The 18,377-nt window shown below is 38.4% G+C and overlaps 1 protein-coding gene and 1 non-coding gene across 3 annotated transcripts in view; both read left to right on the top strand.

Moving 5' to 3' along the window:
* IPO7 (importin 7) overlaps positions 1-17,086 on the top strand; it is a 35,095-nt gene extending 18,009 nt beyond the window's left edge. Inside the window, exons 9-25 of one of the 2 annotated variants that reach the window (XM_042038333.1) lie at positions 213-347; positions 872-971; positions 2,029-2,105; positions 2,445-2,561; positions 3,347-3,436; positions 3,962-4,127; positions 4,879-5,039; positions 5,862-5,990; positions 7,596-7,662; positions 7,741-7,866; positions 8,164-8,261; positions 9,654-9,749; positions 10,471-10,691; positions 10,797-11,002; positions 11,356-11,562; positions 11,913-12,029; positions 14,170-17,086. In XM_042038333.1, the coding sequence (XP_041894267.1) occupies positions 213-347; positions 872-971; positions 2,029-2,105; positions 2,445-2,561; positions 3,347-3,436; positions 3,962-4,127; positions 4,879-5,039; positions 5,862-5,990; positions 7,596-7,662; positions 7,741-7,866; positions 8,164-8,261; positions 9,654-9,749; positions 10,471-10,691; positions 10,797-11,002; positions 11,356-11,562; positions 11,913-12,029; positions 14,170-14,267 (2,211 nt within the window). In that variant the 3' untranslated portion in view covers positions 14,268-17,086. Of the gene's footprint in view, positions 1-212; positions 348-871; positions 972-2,028; positions 2,106-2,444; positions 2,562-3,346; positions 3,437-3,961; positions 4,128-4,878; positions 5,040-5,861; positions 5,991-7,595; positions 7,663-7,740; positions 7,867-8,163; positions 8,262-9,653; positions 9,750-10,470; positions 10,692-10,796; positions 11,003-11,355; positions 11,563-11,912; positions 12,030-12,559 lie in introns of both variants that reach the window. The other variant, XM_042038334.1, reaches the window with a different exon arrangement.
* LOC121669641 lies at positions 3,632-3,813 on the top strand. The gene has a single exon (XR_006017830.1). It is a non-coding gene; the product is annotated as a small nucleolar RNA SNORA23 (small nucleolar RNA).
* Positions 17,087-18,377: the final 1,291 nt, after the last annotated feature.

The raw sequence follows: 18,377 nt of genomic DNA, 5'->3' as shown, positions 1-18,377 counted from the left end.
TGCAAGCATCCAGTATGAGCTGCTAATTGTCTTATAAAATTAACGGTGACGTTTGGTAGAAGGATTAGTCAGTACCCATTTTAGCCTAATGAATAAACGGGGGTTTTGTTCAGTTTAGAGGGGTTCTTATGTAGGCTTGTGAGGGAGGGTAGAATTGTGGTGAAAATGGTTTGTGCTCAGTATAAGCTATTGATGAGATCTGATTTCTCTAGGTGTTGCTGAAGGTGCTGTATCAATACAAGGAAAAGCAGTACATGGCTCCTAGAGTTCTGCAGCAAACGCTGAATTACATCAATCAAGGAGTGTCTCATGCAGTCACCTGGAAGAATCTGAAACCTCATATTCAAGTAACTTGTTTTTGGGTTTAATACTTAGATGACTCAGAAGTACATTAGTCAGTCTACATTAGTTCCAGCCTTGCTACAATTCACATTTTAGGCACTTCTCTTATAAATTAGGGGTGGAAAGAGTTTAAGTCAGCTTAGTGAAGGTTGCCTTGAAACATGAACAAAGCCAGCTGATTTATTGCTGTCTCTCCTTTGTGCTTTAATTTATTAAGGATTACATTCTAACACAGCAACAGAACATATTTGGAGATGGTCTTAGCTGCTGAATTTATGGCATTGAATGATCTCCACATAACATTATCCAAAGCCTATCTAGCATCTTGTGTTGTATTTTAACTCTACCTAAACATGAAAGATCTGCTTTTTTTGTAAAGTGCCACGTAAATTCACTCTAAGTCCAAATAGTTTTAGAATGTTACCATTTTATGTGAGGAAGTGCCAGGATGGACAAAATCTGTGAAATACAGAATACAGAGATTGATTTAGTAGTGCTAACCTGATTTCAATCTGTTTTTTTATTTCAGGGAATTATCCAAGATGTTATTTTTCCATTGATGTGCTATACAGATGCTGATGAAGAGCTTTGGCAAGAAGATCCATATGAATATATCCGCATGAAATTTGGTGAGCATTTGAAATCTACTCATGTTAAAAAATGATTCACGCAAAGATGGGGTTTTTATGGGGTGTTTTTGTGGAAACAGAGATGGCTTTAATCCTTAAAAAAAGAGAGAAAAACAGTGTATCAACCAAATAATAGAAGTTAATATAGTTAACTTGGACATAGTGGTGGAAAGGAGAGAGAAGATACAACAGTCAACAATGACACAAGAGTTCGTGCACTTGTAAAAGTATTTCATTTTTACAGTTACAAAGTTTTTATTACAAGTCAAACAGTCCTGGTCTTACTAACAACAACTACATAAATTTAATGTCATTTAAAGGTTATGCTTTACAACAGCTAATATTTCAGGCCCTGGATTTCTTAGGGAGTTTCACCCATGGCACAGTTCAGAGCAGACTTACCCCAGTGGTAAATGACACTTTATGGAGTAAGCCTGGCATTCCAGACTTGTCCCATTTCACCTCCTGTGCTCTGCTACTTTATGTAGGGCTTTACTGTAAGTCCATGCAGCCCTCTGAGGCTGGGGATGGAAAAAAATACTTCAGACTCCCTGAACAAATTCTTCCCTCCCTTAGGAATGTTTATGTGGTTAGAACAAGGAATCTTGAGGGGTTTGGGAGTTTTTATCCCTCAGGTCAGAGGCATACCTGTAAACACTACAGGTATTACACAAGGCTCTTATAATCCACTTCTGCAGAGAAATAAGAAACTGAGCATTTTTTAACCCAATTAATGCTGTGTGCTGGCCTGTAGAGCAAATAACATCTATGTCACAACTTGACTGTTGTTACTTGGTTCTACTGTTACAAAAGATTTATCTTAAAAATAAGAGACATACAGCTTTAAATTAGACATGTAGAGGCAGTGATCGTGAAAAACATGAAACATATGTATCCAACCACGTGTTACTCTTTGGTCTTGGAATATCTGTAGCCAGCAAGCACCATTAACCACCTGAAAGGAAAATTACTGGGGTTTTTTTCATATTAAGTACGTTGGGATCATGAACTGTAGTAAAGGACCAGAATTTGTAACTGTTGCAATGTTATTTAACAGATGTATTCGAAGACTTCATTTCTCCAACAACTGCTGCTCAGACATTACTGTTTACATCATGTAGTAAAAGGAAAGAGGTAAGCTGTTCAAGGATTATACTGAAACATCACACTTGCTAAATTCAGTTTATTTGCTGAAAGAGCTATTAATATAAGTTTTACTTTTCTGCTCTCATAGTATGCTAAAATTTGAAATTTCAAATTTATTTTGCACTGGTCTGTTTGTGATTTTTGTATTTGCAAATTCCCCTAGGACCCATCTATCAAGAACACTGTGTGTTTGTAACAAAGACATAAAACATTGCCCAAATTCCAGACTTGGAGCAGACTATTAGATATTTTAGCATTTCAGAACACTGAGAATGGTCTCTGAGATGGCTGATTGGAATACTTTGACTAACCTTACATGTAATGTAGGTCCTGCAGAAGACAATGGGCTTTTGTTATCAAATCCTCACGGAGCCAAATGCTGACCCTCGCAAAAAAGATGGTGCTTTACATATGATTGGTTCTTTGGCTGAAATTCTCCTAAAAGTAAGCATAACAAATCTGGTGGTTCTTTTCATTCTTTTTTGTCCCTCCTATGCTTTCTTTAACATATAGTGTCTTAAAAGAAATGCAAATAGCTCTGAGTTCACAAGTTTCTGAATTGCTGCCAAGGTTTTTTAAGCTGTTGAACTTAATTGTTTTGGGTTTAATGTCAGCTTAATTACTTAATTGCTAAAGTTTTATAGGTCATGTTCGAGTTCACATTATTGTTTTAAGTTCCTTTAAGGTTCTGTGCTTCTAGTGAGAATTACTACACCATTTCTGTGCTACACTTAATTACATTCCCTTTTTTGTGGAAGGAAGGAACAAAATGCATCCAATGAGAGGCTGTTGATTTAATGAACTCTTTTTGTGTATAGAAGAGAGGAAATAAAATGAAATTAGTGACTTTGCTCAGTTAAAATGGTAGCAAAACAGATGCATGGCTAGGACTTGTATTTGGACCACAGCTCTAAGAAGTTTTCCTGACCACTTTTGCTTTTGATGCCAATGTGCTGCTAATTAAAAAGTGTCTCTTGGGGTGAAAAAATGGCTGGGGGAAAAGGGTCACTATTATAATTGAAAATTTACAAAATCCATGTAGGATCCAAGTTTAATTACTATTACAGGAGATCATTGTTGCATAATTGACTTTAATAAAGGGATAAGTAAAAAGTCTGAGGGTTTTGTTACACTGTTCACACTTTATCATGTGTGACATTTTTTTACTGGGTTAGAAATACATTTTTATATGAAGTTTTAAACTGATGTACTTCTCTATATTTTGGCAGAAAAAGATCTATAAGGATCAGATGGAATATATGTTGCAGAATCATGTGTTCCCTCTCTTCAGCAGTGAGCTGGGTTACATGAGAGCACGGGTAAGGAAGTGTGGCATTTACTGTTGAGGTACACTGTCTGTTCCAACTGAAGTGTTCAGAAATCTTTAACTTTTTCCCTCTTACAGATGCTCTCCTTTCTGCACCTTTTCCTTAATAAATTGTACACTTATTCAGGGATGAGTACTAGTGTTCATGTGTGATTGTAAACAGCTGCTGTGTAGTTTGGAAATGGCTGCAGCGTTGTGTGCACAGTTTCCCATCTGTGTCTGGTGGTAGGGTCTATGTGTGTTTTGCATATAGGCTGTACTGCTCACACAAAACCTGTGGCCAAAGATGAACCTGAGATCATAGTACTGGTCTAGTGATGTCTGCAGGACGAGCCTCCCACTGACCAGCCTCCACACTCTCAAACATCTTCATCACTAAAAAGTTTTGTAGTATCTTTATTCAACAGGAGTTGTACCTCAGATTCAATGATTTGTGTGGGTTATGGGTATACAAGTAGTTGATAATCCTCTTGGTAGGTTTTGCAGCTCTGAATTTGTTCAATGTGGTGTTTTTCAGGCTTGCTGGGTTCTTCATTATTTCTGTGAAGTCAAATTTAAAAGTGACCAGAATCTCCAGACAGCCTTAGAACTTACAAGACGGTGTCTGATAGATGATAGGGAAATGCCTGTGAAAGTGGAAGCTGCAATAGCTCTTCAAGTTCTTATCAGTAATCAAGAGAAAGGTAGGAGCCCTCTTTCTTACAGCTACAGGGAGCTTTAATGGAATAGGTGTTAACTTTGTGATGTTCAGGCAGGCTTGTTCTCTTCTTCTCTGATATTAATTTCCTTTTTGCAATTGTGACTTGTAATCACTTACTATAATTTTTCAGCTAGAGAAGTTTAAAATTTTCAATAAATAATACAATAAAATACATTTTAACAGTATAAGACATTATGATTATTAAAACATTGTAAAGAAGAGCTTCATGGTACAGTAAATCCAGTTTTGTAGCACCTAATAGTTGTATCAGAAATACAGTGGCAATATCTGTCTTGACATATATTCATTCATGTTAAAATTTATTTAAAAAAAAAAAAAAAGCTGTCTTTATCCAGGCAGGTTTTACATGGCTTAGTATTCCTGAAGCTGGCATAAAAGCCACAAAGCAAACAAATTCTCTATTTAATACTTCAGGTCGTTTGACAAAGATGTGTATGTACCCATTCCCATTCAATTAACATTTGCATTGATCGGTAATCTTGGATTTTATGAACTCAGACTGCAGAGCTCTGGTTTTCTTACTTAATTTTGTTCCTCTTGTTATATATTGCTATTAAATTTTTTTCTGAATGGTAGTATTGCTATAATGATTTATACTACCCATGGTTTTGGCATGTTAATGCTGAAGCACTAAATAAAGTATATATTGAGGTTCTTACACTGATCTATGGATTTTTAAGAATGTTAATTCAAACATTCCACCTTTTTTACAGCTAAAGAATATATTACTCCATTCATTAGACCTGTAATGCAAGCTTTGCTTCATATTATAAGAGAGACTGAAAATGATGATCTTACTAATGTGATTCAGAAGATGATCTGTGAATATAGTGAAGAAGTTACCCCAATTGCAGTAGAAATGACACAGCATTTGGTGAGACTTTATGGTGGCTTGGGAAGATGTTTAATATGGGAAAGATTGGTATTTAAAAATGATAGTTGAGTTTGACCATCAGTGAATAGCTGTTGTTACTGCAGTCTAAGTGCATTGATACAAGTAATTGTCTTCTATTTAAACAGTTTTACACCAAAAGTGGCTTCAAACTTACACCAAGTGGAAATTTCTAAGAACAATTTTAGAAATGTTTGCAAAATCTTTGTATATTTTCTCCTGATAATGATGATAATGAAATTGGTAGCACACTTTAGATAGTCTCTAAAATGTCACTTATGTTGTCTGGTTTAAAATATTAAATTAAAGAGCAGATTTTTAATGAAAGATTTGGTGTGAAAATAAAGTTGAATCTGCAGGAGGAATTCAGAACTTGAATGTCCATATCTAGCAAGTTGTACTAATGTTTGCACAAGCAGAGGTCAGCTCAGTGCTTCCCTATTAAAGGCCCTTGCCTTGGAGTTAAAACAGAGTTGTTTGCTTGTCTTCTCTGGGAATGCCTGCCAAGTGTTCTGGTCTAGTTCAGCTACTGAGGAAACCTTGTGGCAGAAGAACTTACCAGGAGAAAATGTATTCTTTTGCATGGGACATAATGTCATTTATATGTTTTCATTCATGATAAAGGGCGACAGCTCCAGCAGCTTAACATTCAGATTTTATCATGCTGAAAAATTCTGGAGCAGAGCAGTCACCTGCTATTATCTGTACATGTTTTCTCAGCAGAAGTCCTTCTTAAATTGTGTAGGACGTCAGACTTTCACAACTTGGTGTCATAGTTATGGCTTGTTCTGCTATTACGTGCAGGCAATGACATTTAACCAGGTGATCCAGACTGGTCCAGATGAAGAGGGCAGTGATGACAAAGCAGTGACAGCAATGGGAATCTTGAATACTATCGATACACTTCTCAGTGTAGTTGAAGATCACAAGGAAGTAAGTAAAAATTACTCTAAAGCTGATACGTATGGTCTAAGACACTGTAAGTCCTTTATAGTTGCAGTGTTCCTGGCATTGTTACCTGAAAAACTGTCCTTTTGACCAAAAAGATGTTAAAATAGAAAACAGTGAAGTACTTAATCATGTGGCTGAGTTGCAACAGAGTGGGTCACATTTCTAATGCAATGCATGCAGTAATAGAGTTGCCACAGTATTTCCCATAAGAATCCAGCTTCTTGTTCAAACAGTGGGAGCAATGTGTCTGTAGCAGGTGGAACTCTGTCAGCTCAGCTGGAAACACACATCTGATTTGATGAGGTCTGCCCTTCAAACAAAACAGACAAAGCTTCACATAGCTCCAAACATTGACTCTGCTGACTGGGTTTGCTCTGTGACAGAATTGATGTGGGTAAACACAGCTCTTGTGGCTGTGCTCAGTGATGGGGCATTTTACCTGCCTCATCTGCCCTGGAGGATTTTCCACTGGGATGAAAACTTCTGTCATTTTGTTTTGTTGTACTGAATGGATTCACTTCTGTCCAGAGTACAGCCAGTTCAAAAGATGCTGTTTCTGGTTAAAATCCTTCTTGACAAAGTCAGCTACTGTCTTTTAATAAATACATTATAATTTTTTTAGTGACTGAAGAGTTCAGTACTAAACTCTACTCTGAGGGCTCTGAAGACTTCACTAGAGAAGCAGCATCATATGAATTCCCAAGGGCAGAGTCCAGTGCTGCCATGCAATAAACCAAGGACCAGATCAGCTCATTTACTTGTTGCTAGAGCTGCTCATCAAGCTTGTCATGTACTTGTTTTTGTCAGCAAATCCTTGCCTTCTAAATTACAAGTCTGTGTAACAATATGCTAGTCCTGAGGAATTCAATTTGAAGATGTTGACCAGTAAACATTTATATTTAGAGATATCTCACACAGGATGACCAGTGTTCCAACAGATAAGGTATTTAGCAGGTTAGTTTCAAATCCTGTTCTGCATAGCTAAGACCAGAAACTCAACCCTTACTTGTCCCTGTGAGTGCTAGGTGAGTGCCCCCAACAGGTTAATGACGGGTTTGTTAGCTATTCCATGGAATAATAAATACTTATTGGGAACACTGACTGAATCTGTAGGACCAGCATTTAGACCAATGGTCTCCATACCATATGAACATCCTAAGCTAGGTTTGGGAAGGGGTTTGGTATTTGGGGTTTTTTTTGGTTTTAGTTTATTTTCTGGAACAGGAAATACTTCCTGTGATTTCCATAATTTACTCCTTTGATATATGGATTTGCTTACAGTGTTTTAATGGAACTGAACTGGTGCATAGGATTACTGACAGGATTTTCTTTTTAAAGGATGCCCTGTAATGAGATTCTTCCAATACTCTACAAATGCCTTGTATTGAAAGCTATCTTGCAAATACTTGGCTGAGTGCTGCTCTTACACATTTAGTGCTCTAAAATGTGAGACATTTCTAATTATTTTAAAAACTATATTGTATATATAGAAACTGCTTTGACAAATTTTAAAATGTGTTTAATTTCAACTCCCAAGTATTGAAAATAGTCATACATCTCCTTTTTTTTTTTTTCTTTTTTTTTCAGATTACCCAGCAGCTGGAAGGGATCTGTTTGCAAGTGATTGGAACAGTTTTGCAGCAGCATGTATTAGGTATCCATACTTCTGCTGGCTTACTTTTAAAAGTGTATGGGATGGGCATTATATTTACCTAGATTCTGTTTGTTTTAGAGTTCTACGAGGAGATCTTTTCCTTGGCTCATAGCCTGACCTGCCAACAGGTTTCTGCACAAATGTGGCAGCTTCTTCCTCTTGTGTTTGAAGTCTTCCAGCAGGATGGTTTTGATTATTTTACTGGTAAGTAATATAAATAAATCAGGAAGCCAGATGGTTTCATGGATGCAGTTTCAGCCATACAATGAATTGCATCATGACTGAAATGTTAGAAAAACACTCAAGTGAGGTTACACATAAAGTATTTTATTTTGCTGTTGCTGCTGCTGGCAGACTTGTTTTGCCAAGGCACCTATGACTTGCACAGACTTACCTTGGCAAACATTAAGCAGCAACTGTAATTATTAATACACAGATTTCAACCTGATTTTAATAGCATGCAGACAATACCTAACTGTGATTGTCCTTCTTTTAATACAGATATGATGCCTCTCTTGCATAATTATGTTACTGTTGATACAGATACACTTCTGTCAGATACAAAATATCTTGAAATGATCTACAGTATGTGCAAGAAGGTGAGTAGATTCCTGTGTGGTAACAAAACCTGCAATCTCTGAAGAAATAACAGTGTTAAACTGGGTACTTTTTTCCACAAGAGCTTTTGACATCTGCTCTTTAAAGTATTTTGCTAACATCCTCCGAGAGTCCCCAGATTACTAAGTTATTGCAGAGAAATTTAAAGAGATTGCATCAAAATTTCAGATATATGCCTTTGGCAGAAGGGAAAAATAAATCATACACAACAAAAGCAGAATAAACAAACCAGGTTTGGTGCAATACACTTTGTGCATATGAGCATGCAAGACAGATGGCAAAAGGTAGGTGGATTCTTTTGTCTGGGATTTGTAGCCTCACCATGGCCAGGATACCCATGCTGTGTGTGTGCTGAAGGTCTGATACCTGTTAGCTAAACAAGTGGAGTAGGGATGGAAGGTAAAGGGACAGGAATAGGATATTATTTTCCCAAGTTCGTGCCAAGTCTGTGGTGAAAGCTGGGAGCAGAATGCAGTTATTCTGACTCAGTGCAGGCACTTTTGGGCAGGGTTTCTGTATTCTACTGTGTATTACAGGTAGCTGCCAACTGGGCTTTCTCTGTCCAGTCAAAATGCAGAATATGCAGCTTTCCAGAATGTTAGCCCCATGTGAGGAAAGGAATACTTCTTTATAAGATGGTGTTAATGTTTTATCATCTCTAACAGTAATCTGTGGGGATTTCAGTTTTCCACTCCTGGATATGGTGTGTGGTGTCTATATAAGAGCTTTGGTGAACTGTGAGCTGTGCTGCCCGTGGTATTTCCTGAGTAATTCTTTGGAAGATGTTTAAATATTATAGTGAATAACTATTTTAGTATTCTATAAATAGTAGTGAATAACTCATGCAAGCCTTTGTTTGAAAACAAGTTGCAACCAGGCCAGTTAGGGTGTTTGTAAATTCTTGGAATGTTAATGTATAAAAAAATTAGTCTGCCACGACCACTCAGTGACTGGTGCTAGCTGAGAACAGCAAATATTTAACACAAGTTTTAGATACTGCATGGTCTTCCACTGGATATTCCATTTTTCTAAATAAAACTACGAAATTTAATATATTAATACATAGGAAAAGTTTTGTGTATGGAAATAACCCTTTGCAAAATGGCAGCTGATGCTTTTACAGTAACTGTGGTAAGCTCTGCATCCATAGAGTTACTGAATATTTGTACACGTAGGTTAGTTTTGCCCATATTCAGCAGTTTTCAGTCTGTGGTTGTCACACTGAGCCTTTGCTGTAGATTTGGCTGTTCACTGATGGCTGTTGATGCTGGCATTGTTAGAGGGGGTAAATTCATGCCAGCTTTTCAGAGCAAAGCAGTATATAGAGAATAGTCCTTGAGGGGATACCACCACCAGTAATGGCTGTGTTTCAGGTCCTTACAGGAGTTGCTGGAGAAGATGCAGAATGTCATGCAGCAAAGCTGTTAGAAGTAATTATTCTTCAGTGTAAAGGGCGTGGCATTGACCAGGTTGGTAACAACTTTGGTTGCTAAAACTAATATTTCAAAAAGATTTTATTGTGTAGTATTAATTGATTATGTATCAACATGAGTTTTGTTACAAGCAGTTTGTGTTGTGCAACTGATAATCCTGCCTTATACTTCAGAGTTACTCACTGCAGAAAGTTTCTGCACACTCTGGCTCCAGAGTTTAGGACATTGCAAAACTCTGGTGTTTTCATGAATCTGGAACAGTGCCACCTCAGGAGCATCTTGGTTCCAAAAAGTCAATTTATTGCATTCTAAGAATATTCTTCTAGTGAATATTTAATGAAAATTGTTCAATCTGTCATGCTCATAGCTTTGAAATAAGGAACAATGAAAATAAAGTTCCTAGAATCCGAGTCAGTGTAATAGAGAGACCAGGGACTTCATTATGCACGTATGGAAGTTGGAATTTGAGAGATTAATAAGCTGATTTTTTCTGGACTTCCTAGTGTACACATTTCCTCTATTTTCCATTTTTAATAACAAGATTATAGAACCAGAAGTTACATTTGCTGTGCAGGATGACACAAAATCCATGTGATTAAATATTTTCACATTTTCATTTCATCTTTGTATCTGACTTCTGCTGGCTATTAAAAACGACTCCATTTTATGCCATCTGTGTTTATGTGCCAGACTGTTGAAGTACAGAAGGACAAATTTTATTTTTGATCACTGAGTGTGTAATGTTCTCACTATCCAGTGCATACCCTTGTTTGTGGAAGCTGCCTTGGAGAGACTGACCAGAGAAGTTAAAACCAGTGAACTGCGAACCATGTGCCTCCAGGTTGCCATAGCTGCTTTGTATTACAATCCTCATTTACTATTAAATACGTTGGAAAATCTTCGTTTCCCCAATAACGTGGAGCCTGTCACCAATCACTTCATAACACAGTGGCTTAATGACGTGGACTGTTTCCTGGGGTAAGTGTTTCCACTTTTGGAGATCATTCTCTGTGATACACCTGTGTATGACCTGCTTGTAAATCATGACAAAACTTGCAACTTTTTTACTCTTCTGTTTTGTAGACTTCATGATAGAAAGATGTGTGTGCTTGGCTTGTGTGCTCTTATTGATCTGGAGCAAATACCACAGGTTTTAAATCAAGTTGCTGGGCAGATCCTGCCAGCTTTTATCCTTTTGTTTAATGGATTGAAAAGAGCATATGCCTGTCATGCAGAGCATGAAAATGACAGCGATGATGATGATGAAGCTGAAGAGGATGAGGAAACAGGTATGGAGATGGAAACTTCGATGTTTTGCATGTTTCATTTTCTTCTCATGGAGATACTCAGTTCCTTTGTGGAATTTCTGAATACCCTAATTCTAAAAATGAAGTGCTGCAGTAGAACACTGGACATCTTTTGACAACTTTGACCACTTTTGACAACTTGATAACTTCTGATTTATTTTCCAGTCCCTCTTAAAACTAACTTCCAGGGCTGAGTTAAATGAGCTCCCCCCTTTCTAGCCTGCACTGTGTTGTTACCACTTCCAGTGCCTGTTTTACATAATTAGCCACATTTCTAAAGAATTGTTCTTGCTGTTCTCAAGATAAACTTTTTTTGTGTGTTGTAATTAACTTAGAGGAGCTGGGGAGTGACGAAGATGACATTGATGAAGATGGTCAAGAATATCTAGAAATTCTAGCAAAACAGGCAGGTGAAGACGGAGATGATGAAGACTGGGAAGAAGATGATGCTGAAGAGACTGCTTTGGAAGGCTATTCCACAATTATTGATGATGAAGACAACCCTATTGATGAATATCAGATATTTAAAACAATTTTTCAGAGTAAGTAGCTGGATTTCCTTTCCTGGCCAACAAGTTACATTTTAACTTTAGTGTACCCTGTTGTAAACTAGAACCTGTCAAAAGTTCCAAACAGGCTTTCCAATACGTGCTTGAAGCATTCCTTTCTTTGGAAAGGGGAAGCCGTCATTAAACTTTCAGAGCAGGAGAAGATGCTTGAATGAACTTACTTTGGTAGGGAAGAGGTCAGAAGCTGTAGTAGTGTTTAAGTGTCTTGAATTATGTAACCATAACAGAATATTATTCTGATTAAAATGGCAGTGAGTAAGCTTTGAGTTATAGAACATTCTAATCAACGCTTCCCTTTTGCTTATGTTTTCTTTCTGCTGCAGCAATTCAGAACCGTAACCCTGTGTGGTACCAGGCTTTGACACAGGGCCTTAACGAAGAGCAAAGGAAGCAGCTGCAGGACATAGCGACTCTGGCAGATCAGCGGCGGGCAGCACATGGTATTTGCACCCCTTTATACCACTAATGGCTCCTTTTGCTCTTTGAATGCCCTGGATGGGCTCAAGAAGCATAATACTAAAAAGCCTATAATTCAAGCCTGATAATGTCTCCATCAAAGCAGGGTTGTTTGAAGTCTCTTAAGATTGTCAGGTAACAAAGCCTCAATGCACAACCTGGATGGCAATACCACAGGTGGGAGGAATGGTAGAAACACTTGGGGAAGTGGCAAAGGAAATAAAAGCATATTTGTCCTCATTGCTTGGATTTGAAAACAATTGATTTGATTATCTGAAGGTAGATGAACTCCAAGTATGTTAACAAACACATTAAGCGGCTGATAAATTATTTCCTAAGATGTGACATAGTCCAGCTGGGATAGACAAGGATTCTGTGGGTAGGAGGATATTAAATTACAAAAGTAGTATCCATCTGTAAAGCCACATCATTAAGCCCATTAAATATATCAGAACATTACAGATAATACAGATTTTTAAATCTGTATTCAGTTCATCTTTTTCTTTTTTCCTAGGTTTTCTCTTTTGAGAATAAGCCAGTATATATCACACTCTAAAGTCAAGACTGAATGTTGAGGGATCAGTCCAGCCTCCTATCCTCTGTCTTATTGAGCAATTGCTATAGATGCTTCAAAACAGAAATTCAGAAATATTTCAATAAAAAGATTGGTAGTAACAATACACATTGAATAAGTGCTTTTTATGAGAGCACAGCCTAAATTACCTCACAAAGCTTGTAAATGCTCAGAATGATCCAGTTTTAATGGTTATAAAATACAGTTTCACTGTGACCCCTGTCAAGCAGTAGATATTATATGATGAAGTTATATACTATTGCATTTTATGGAGATAAAAATGTTTGAAGTATGTGTTTGTTTGTTCGGTTTGTACTGTTTTTTTCAGAGAAGTTGTGAAGTTTAGTTAAAGCAACCAGATCCTTATGGGAAATTCTTGCCTACTGTCAGAGCACACTGATACTACATTTAGGCCACCCACCACACATGGGGACATCCTGTTAGAAGGATTTGAAATACAGTTCTCCCTCACTAATGTAGCTTAGAAGAATTTCCATATGCTGAGAGATCTGTCTTTTGTGGAGCTGTGAGGGATTCTCCCCCCATGCTCCATTAGCCATGGCAACATCTTTCTGGCCTGTTCCCAAAGAACCAGAGCCAAAATGCAGATTTGATAGATAATATGAGCTGTCCTGTATTCCCAGAGAGATTGCAACTGTTTTGATTTAGGAGAAAGCTCTAAGACCAATGTAAGACATTAGTAAGTGTTGTTATCTTGGCCTAGGAATAATACAAACCACCTTCTGCACTGTCTAGACTGTAGCAAAGGTACAACCTAAATTACCAACCTGATTTTCAGTTGTCCATGTATTAGAGCTTGTGAAAACCTCTTATAGTAAAACCTGTCCTACAGCAGTGTTTGAAGGATGATAAAACCAGACACCTTAACTATCACTGGTAGTTACAGTGATGGATATGTGGACCTTAGATGTCTAAAGATCTTAAGGTTTGGCTGAAAATGAAAAGTGATGAACTGGATAGTTTTCTCTCAGAATTATGTTTCATGGTCTAGTAACCTAAAATCCAAATTATCTGCTTGGGTAGCAGCATGTGTAAAAAGTCTTTTTCTGGTGCTTCAGTAGCCATTTCTGCTTATATTGTTGAATCGAGATAGGAACACTGAAAATTCAGCCAATATCTACGTACTGCTTTTTTGTATATGTGTTCTGTTACTGATTTGACTGCAAGGTGTGTTGATGTTAACCAGAAAGAATTGTGTGCCTGTTACCAAGTTTATAAGTGCAGCATTCACTCAGGTCCTGTTTCTAAACTAGTCATGTCCAAAAGCTAAAGTTTGGGCTTTTTCAAGTACAAATTCATTTAAGCATGGCTTTAACAATATTGAGAAGTTAAAATAAGTAAATAGTCCATCTGTTCTTTGGGGCCTAGCACATTTCCACGTGTGGGTGCTGATTCCTTTGTTGGGTAACCCCAGGTTAAACCTGTATCTCTGAGAGACTCAAAGTAGTCAGTCACAGAACCTTGGTCTGTCTTCCCCCCTACACACACACTAAAATATCTTCCTTCTGTTTTGTTTTGTTTTGTTTTAGAATCCAAAATGATTGAAAAGCATGGAGGATACAAATTCAATGCTCCAGTTGTGCCAACTTCATTTAATTTTGGAGGCCCTGCCCCAGGAATGAATTGAATTATAACTTTTCCTGCTACTGTGTGATTGTAGTGAAGAGCTTGTGTTCCTCCCAATAGTGGTTCCAGAACTGGTTCATGTTATCTACAACTCACTCTAAACTAATTTATAAATAGATTGGACAAAAGCCCCAGAAGTGGGACCTGATTATACAACCTAATACTGGAAAGCAAACCAGAGGTTTTTTTGAAGATAGGAAGAATCTGAATTTAAAGCTTCAAATGACACACTTTGGAGATCGGAAATCAAGAGGGGATGTCATGAAGGCAGCTTTTCTTTTTCTGAGGAGAAAAACCTAGACATGGGCTGCAGGACTATTTAAAATGTCTCATTTACAGTTCAAGCTAGAAGGCAGACTTAATTTTTACACCTGTGGCAGTATGAGTATTTGCCCAGTTTCTTTCCCTTTTATCGCTACCTACTGGGTGTCTATTCTTTTAATGTAAATAAGATAAGGTAATCAGATAGCCTTACTTAATCTTCATCATTTCCATTTATCAAGAATGTTCATATGTAGAATATTGGACACTTAATGTAGCACTACATAACTGATAAATCTGTAAATTAATTAGCACTTTCATATTGAAACAAGCCTGCTAGCCTATGTACAAAAATAGCAAAATGTTTGCTGTTTATAAAAATAAAGAATAAGGGATGTATTGGGGAAAATAATTTCAAGTTATTAATTTAAAATGAACTAGCAGTTTCGTACCTGGTGACTTTGTGGTGCAGTCACCTCTGGTTGTGACTTGAATTCGGATATGTAAAAAGGGGTTAGTGATATTTCATTGCTGCTAAAGAAAAAATAGCAACACCCTCCGTGTCCTTTGTTTTTTTTAAAGATTTCACTGTACAAGCTAGAAAAGTGAACAAATGTGTACTGTAAGCACAAAGAAAAAGCTATCCTTTCTAAAGCAGGTAAATAAGATGTGAAGTTCTTAAGGTCAATTGAAGTGTGTGGGTGAAACATCTACATATGCAGTCTGTTAAAAACACAACAGTGTCATTGGCTGATCTGGGCTATGGTATATAAATGCAGTTTTTTCCCCAGTTGTGCAAAATATTTTCCAGTTCATGGTAGTGCAGGTGCACTACTCCTGCATTTCATTCCCCCTCTTTTTGCACTTGCAGCATTCGTGTGTGCTGTTGTCTGCCTGATCCAGACAGTGTATTTGAAGTTTTGCCAATCTTTCAGTTTTGAAGCCACAATTTTCTTCCTTCAAAGTTGCTATAGTAACTAGTATTTTAGCTAGAGAGGCAAAATACAGTTCCCTCTGGGACCACTATCAAAACCACTGTATGAAGAAGCCAGCAGGGAGAGGCTGTGAATGGGTTGGCTTTAATGCCCCCTTTTTTTTTTTTCTAAAAGCAAAATCCATTGGCGTTTGATCTTGCCTTGAGATCATTGGTGTCAGGTCTTTTAAATCAAATGTTTGGGTTGGTTTTTTTTTTTTTCTTTAGGCTGTTTTTATATAAAAATGTCACCTGCTGTTACAATTGATATTAAACAAGCTACCTTAATTTAATGTAAGCCTCCAAAATTTAAATACAGGTTAAAAATAAACTGAGTTTTTATCTGTAAAAATGAAATGCACATATATATATATTATGATACTCAAAATGCAGTCTTCAGAAAATTGGTTTGTGTGGTGTGGTTTTTTGCATCAGCAGAGTAGCAGGATTTGGTGGTGGTTTGGGGTTTCCTTGCTGAGCTGCCCAGCCCCACGCTCTGCCTTCCACTGGTGCTGGCACTTCTCAGGCAGCAGGAGGGGTTTTCCAGCCCCTCCTCTCGGGCTGCCTTGCTCTGGCAAATGCTTCCCTGTGCTTGGGGTGCCAAGATGGGACACTCACTGAGCCAGCTCTGCAGTGCCACGCTGCCCTACCCCAGTACCAAAGGGACACTTGAGAAGAAAAGCACCCGATGAGAAAAAGCCTAAATAATGAGGCCTTGGATGGGAATACCCATCCTCATGGTGGTGTGAGAGCCAGGATAGTTCCTGTGCATCTTTAGGTGACTGGCCAAGTGCACACAGCAGAACTTACTTGGGGTTTTGTGACTGTAACTCATGGGCACGTCCAGGTATGCTTCAGCCCCCAGGGAATCTGTAGACAGGGTTTTTATTTTTGTAGAAAAGCTGACAGACTTACTTCCAGCATGCCTTCCCCTGTGCAGTCCTTGGGATCACCCAGTTTGACATAAATCATTTCTGGACATCTGCTTGTTGGGTATCTGCTTACCTCCATATGCATCCAAAAAAATGTATGAGAACCTTTGAAGACAGATGAGCCACTTGGGCCTTGTGGCTGAAGATGTGACAGCAGCAGTGAGAAGGCTTCATGTATAAAGCAGATGACAAAAAAATAGGGGGAAATCACCAGTTTTAGTGCCATTGTCAGTTCTGGAACAATTATATTTTTCAAGTCACAAGTCAAGGGAAGAATTTTATCTTGGTGTGAGGAATACAGTCTTACTTCAAGGGTGCTTTTATGTGTCACTAGACTGGTTAGCAAGGAGCATCTTTTTTAAGAATGGATCTAGAACTTTGCTTTCCTTTGCTCCAAGAAATGTATTTATATCAATTGCAAAACAATTTTGCATTGTTGTTGGTGGTGATAGCGCATTTTGTGATGCAATATATCAATTTCAGTGATACACTTATGTCAAATTAAAAACTGATCTTCCTTCTAGAACTTGCACTTATCCATTCCATTTTCAAGGATAATGCAACTCTAAAGGAAGAGCTGGGAAATTTAAAGCCTCTGTTTTTTCTATTATGGAAGATCTCCTTGGATTAATAAACATCTAAAGCAAATCCTTATCTTCACTTATTTCAGTGTGGTGTTTTGAATGTAGCTGTATCCCTACAGTAGAGTCCTCAAGTTGTGTGTAAGGTTTGTATTTCCCTCCAAAATATTTCTCTGAACAAATGTTAGGCACAACCACAGTTCTCTTCAACTGTGTTAAATATAAAAAATAGGCAGTTTTTTAAAATGCCAACATACTGGGTGAATTTAATCTTTTTTTTTCCCTACATCACTGTCTTAAAAGAATTATCAATATGTGCCAGCATGGTACAGCAAAGCTCTGTTCAAATCTCTTATAGCTTAGAACTGATACTGCAAGATTTATCAATTCTGCAGTGGAGTAATTACTGACTACCTGTCAATAAACATGCAGATGATTTTAATTATGCCTGGTAAGTTTTATGGGTTGATTATTTTCTCCGTGGAACCTTCTACGTACCCAGAATGAGCCATGTGGAAAAGCTTTGTCTGCTGCTGATTATCAGTTACTTTTCAATCAATATGTAGCTTTATGTTAAATGGCATGTAACTGGTTTGTGTATTTCTGCTTTTTGTAGCAAACTGTTGATGCTGGAAACATAAAGCACTTCAGAATGGGAAATAGAGATTGCAGCATTTCACAGAGATGTTAATAAATAATTATTAATACAAGGGGAGTTGGCAAATCAGAAATAGGATTTTATCTCGGGTATTTCACTGCTGCTGTACCTTGAACCAAACTGATGGCTGCAGTTTGTACTTGGTTTAAAACTTACAATTAGGAAACAGTACATTAAGAAAGAAAAACCGGCCATTAGCTGGGCTTACTGTCCCATCATTGGGGAGCATTCGCGTCAACTGCGCAAGAAAAATCGCCTGCGGAATTAACCGTAACACGCTTTGCTTGCTGTAGACTGGGAGCTGCTGGACTATTTATTACACGTTTTCATACCTAAAAATCACGTAAGGATAAACACTCCCAAGCATAGCTTTAAGCACAGCGTCCTTCTTCCCCGGAGCCGGGCTGGAATGGCAGCCGGAGATAATCCGGCAGGAGGCCGGGAAGGGAAGGGCAGAGCGCTCACTGTCCCCGGCCCGGCCACGCGGCCCCTCGCACGGCCCAAGGGGGCGCGGATGGCCCCGGCCGAGCCGGATCCGCTCCCCAGGAGGGCCCGGCGGCCGCTGCCGTCCCCTCCCCGTCCTCAGCGCCTCAGGCGCTGCCGGCTCCGCGCGGCGCCCGCCGGGGGAGGGCAGGAAATGGCGCCGCTCCCCGCTGGCGCGCGGGCGCCTCGCCGCCCGCGGCACAAAATGGCGGCGGCCCCGCGC

The sequence above is a fragment of the Corvus kubaryi genome, unplaced genomic scaffold (assembly GCF_017639235.1).
Source record: "Corvus kubaryi isolate FWS band 111438036 unplaced genomic scaffold, C.kubaryi_AGA036_p1.0 37392, whole genome shotgun sequence".
Taxonomy (NCBI): Eukaryota; Metazoa; Chordata; class Aves; order Passeriformes; family Corvidae; genus Corvus; species Corvus kubaryi.
The sequence above is the reverse complement of the archived record's forward strand: the minus strand, read 5'-3'. Positions and strand labels throughout refer to the sequence as shown.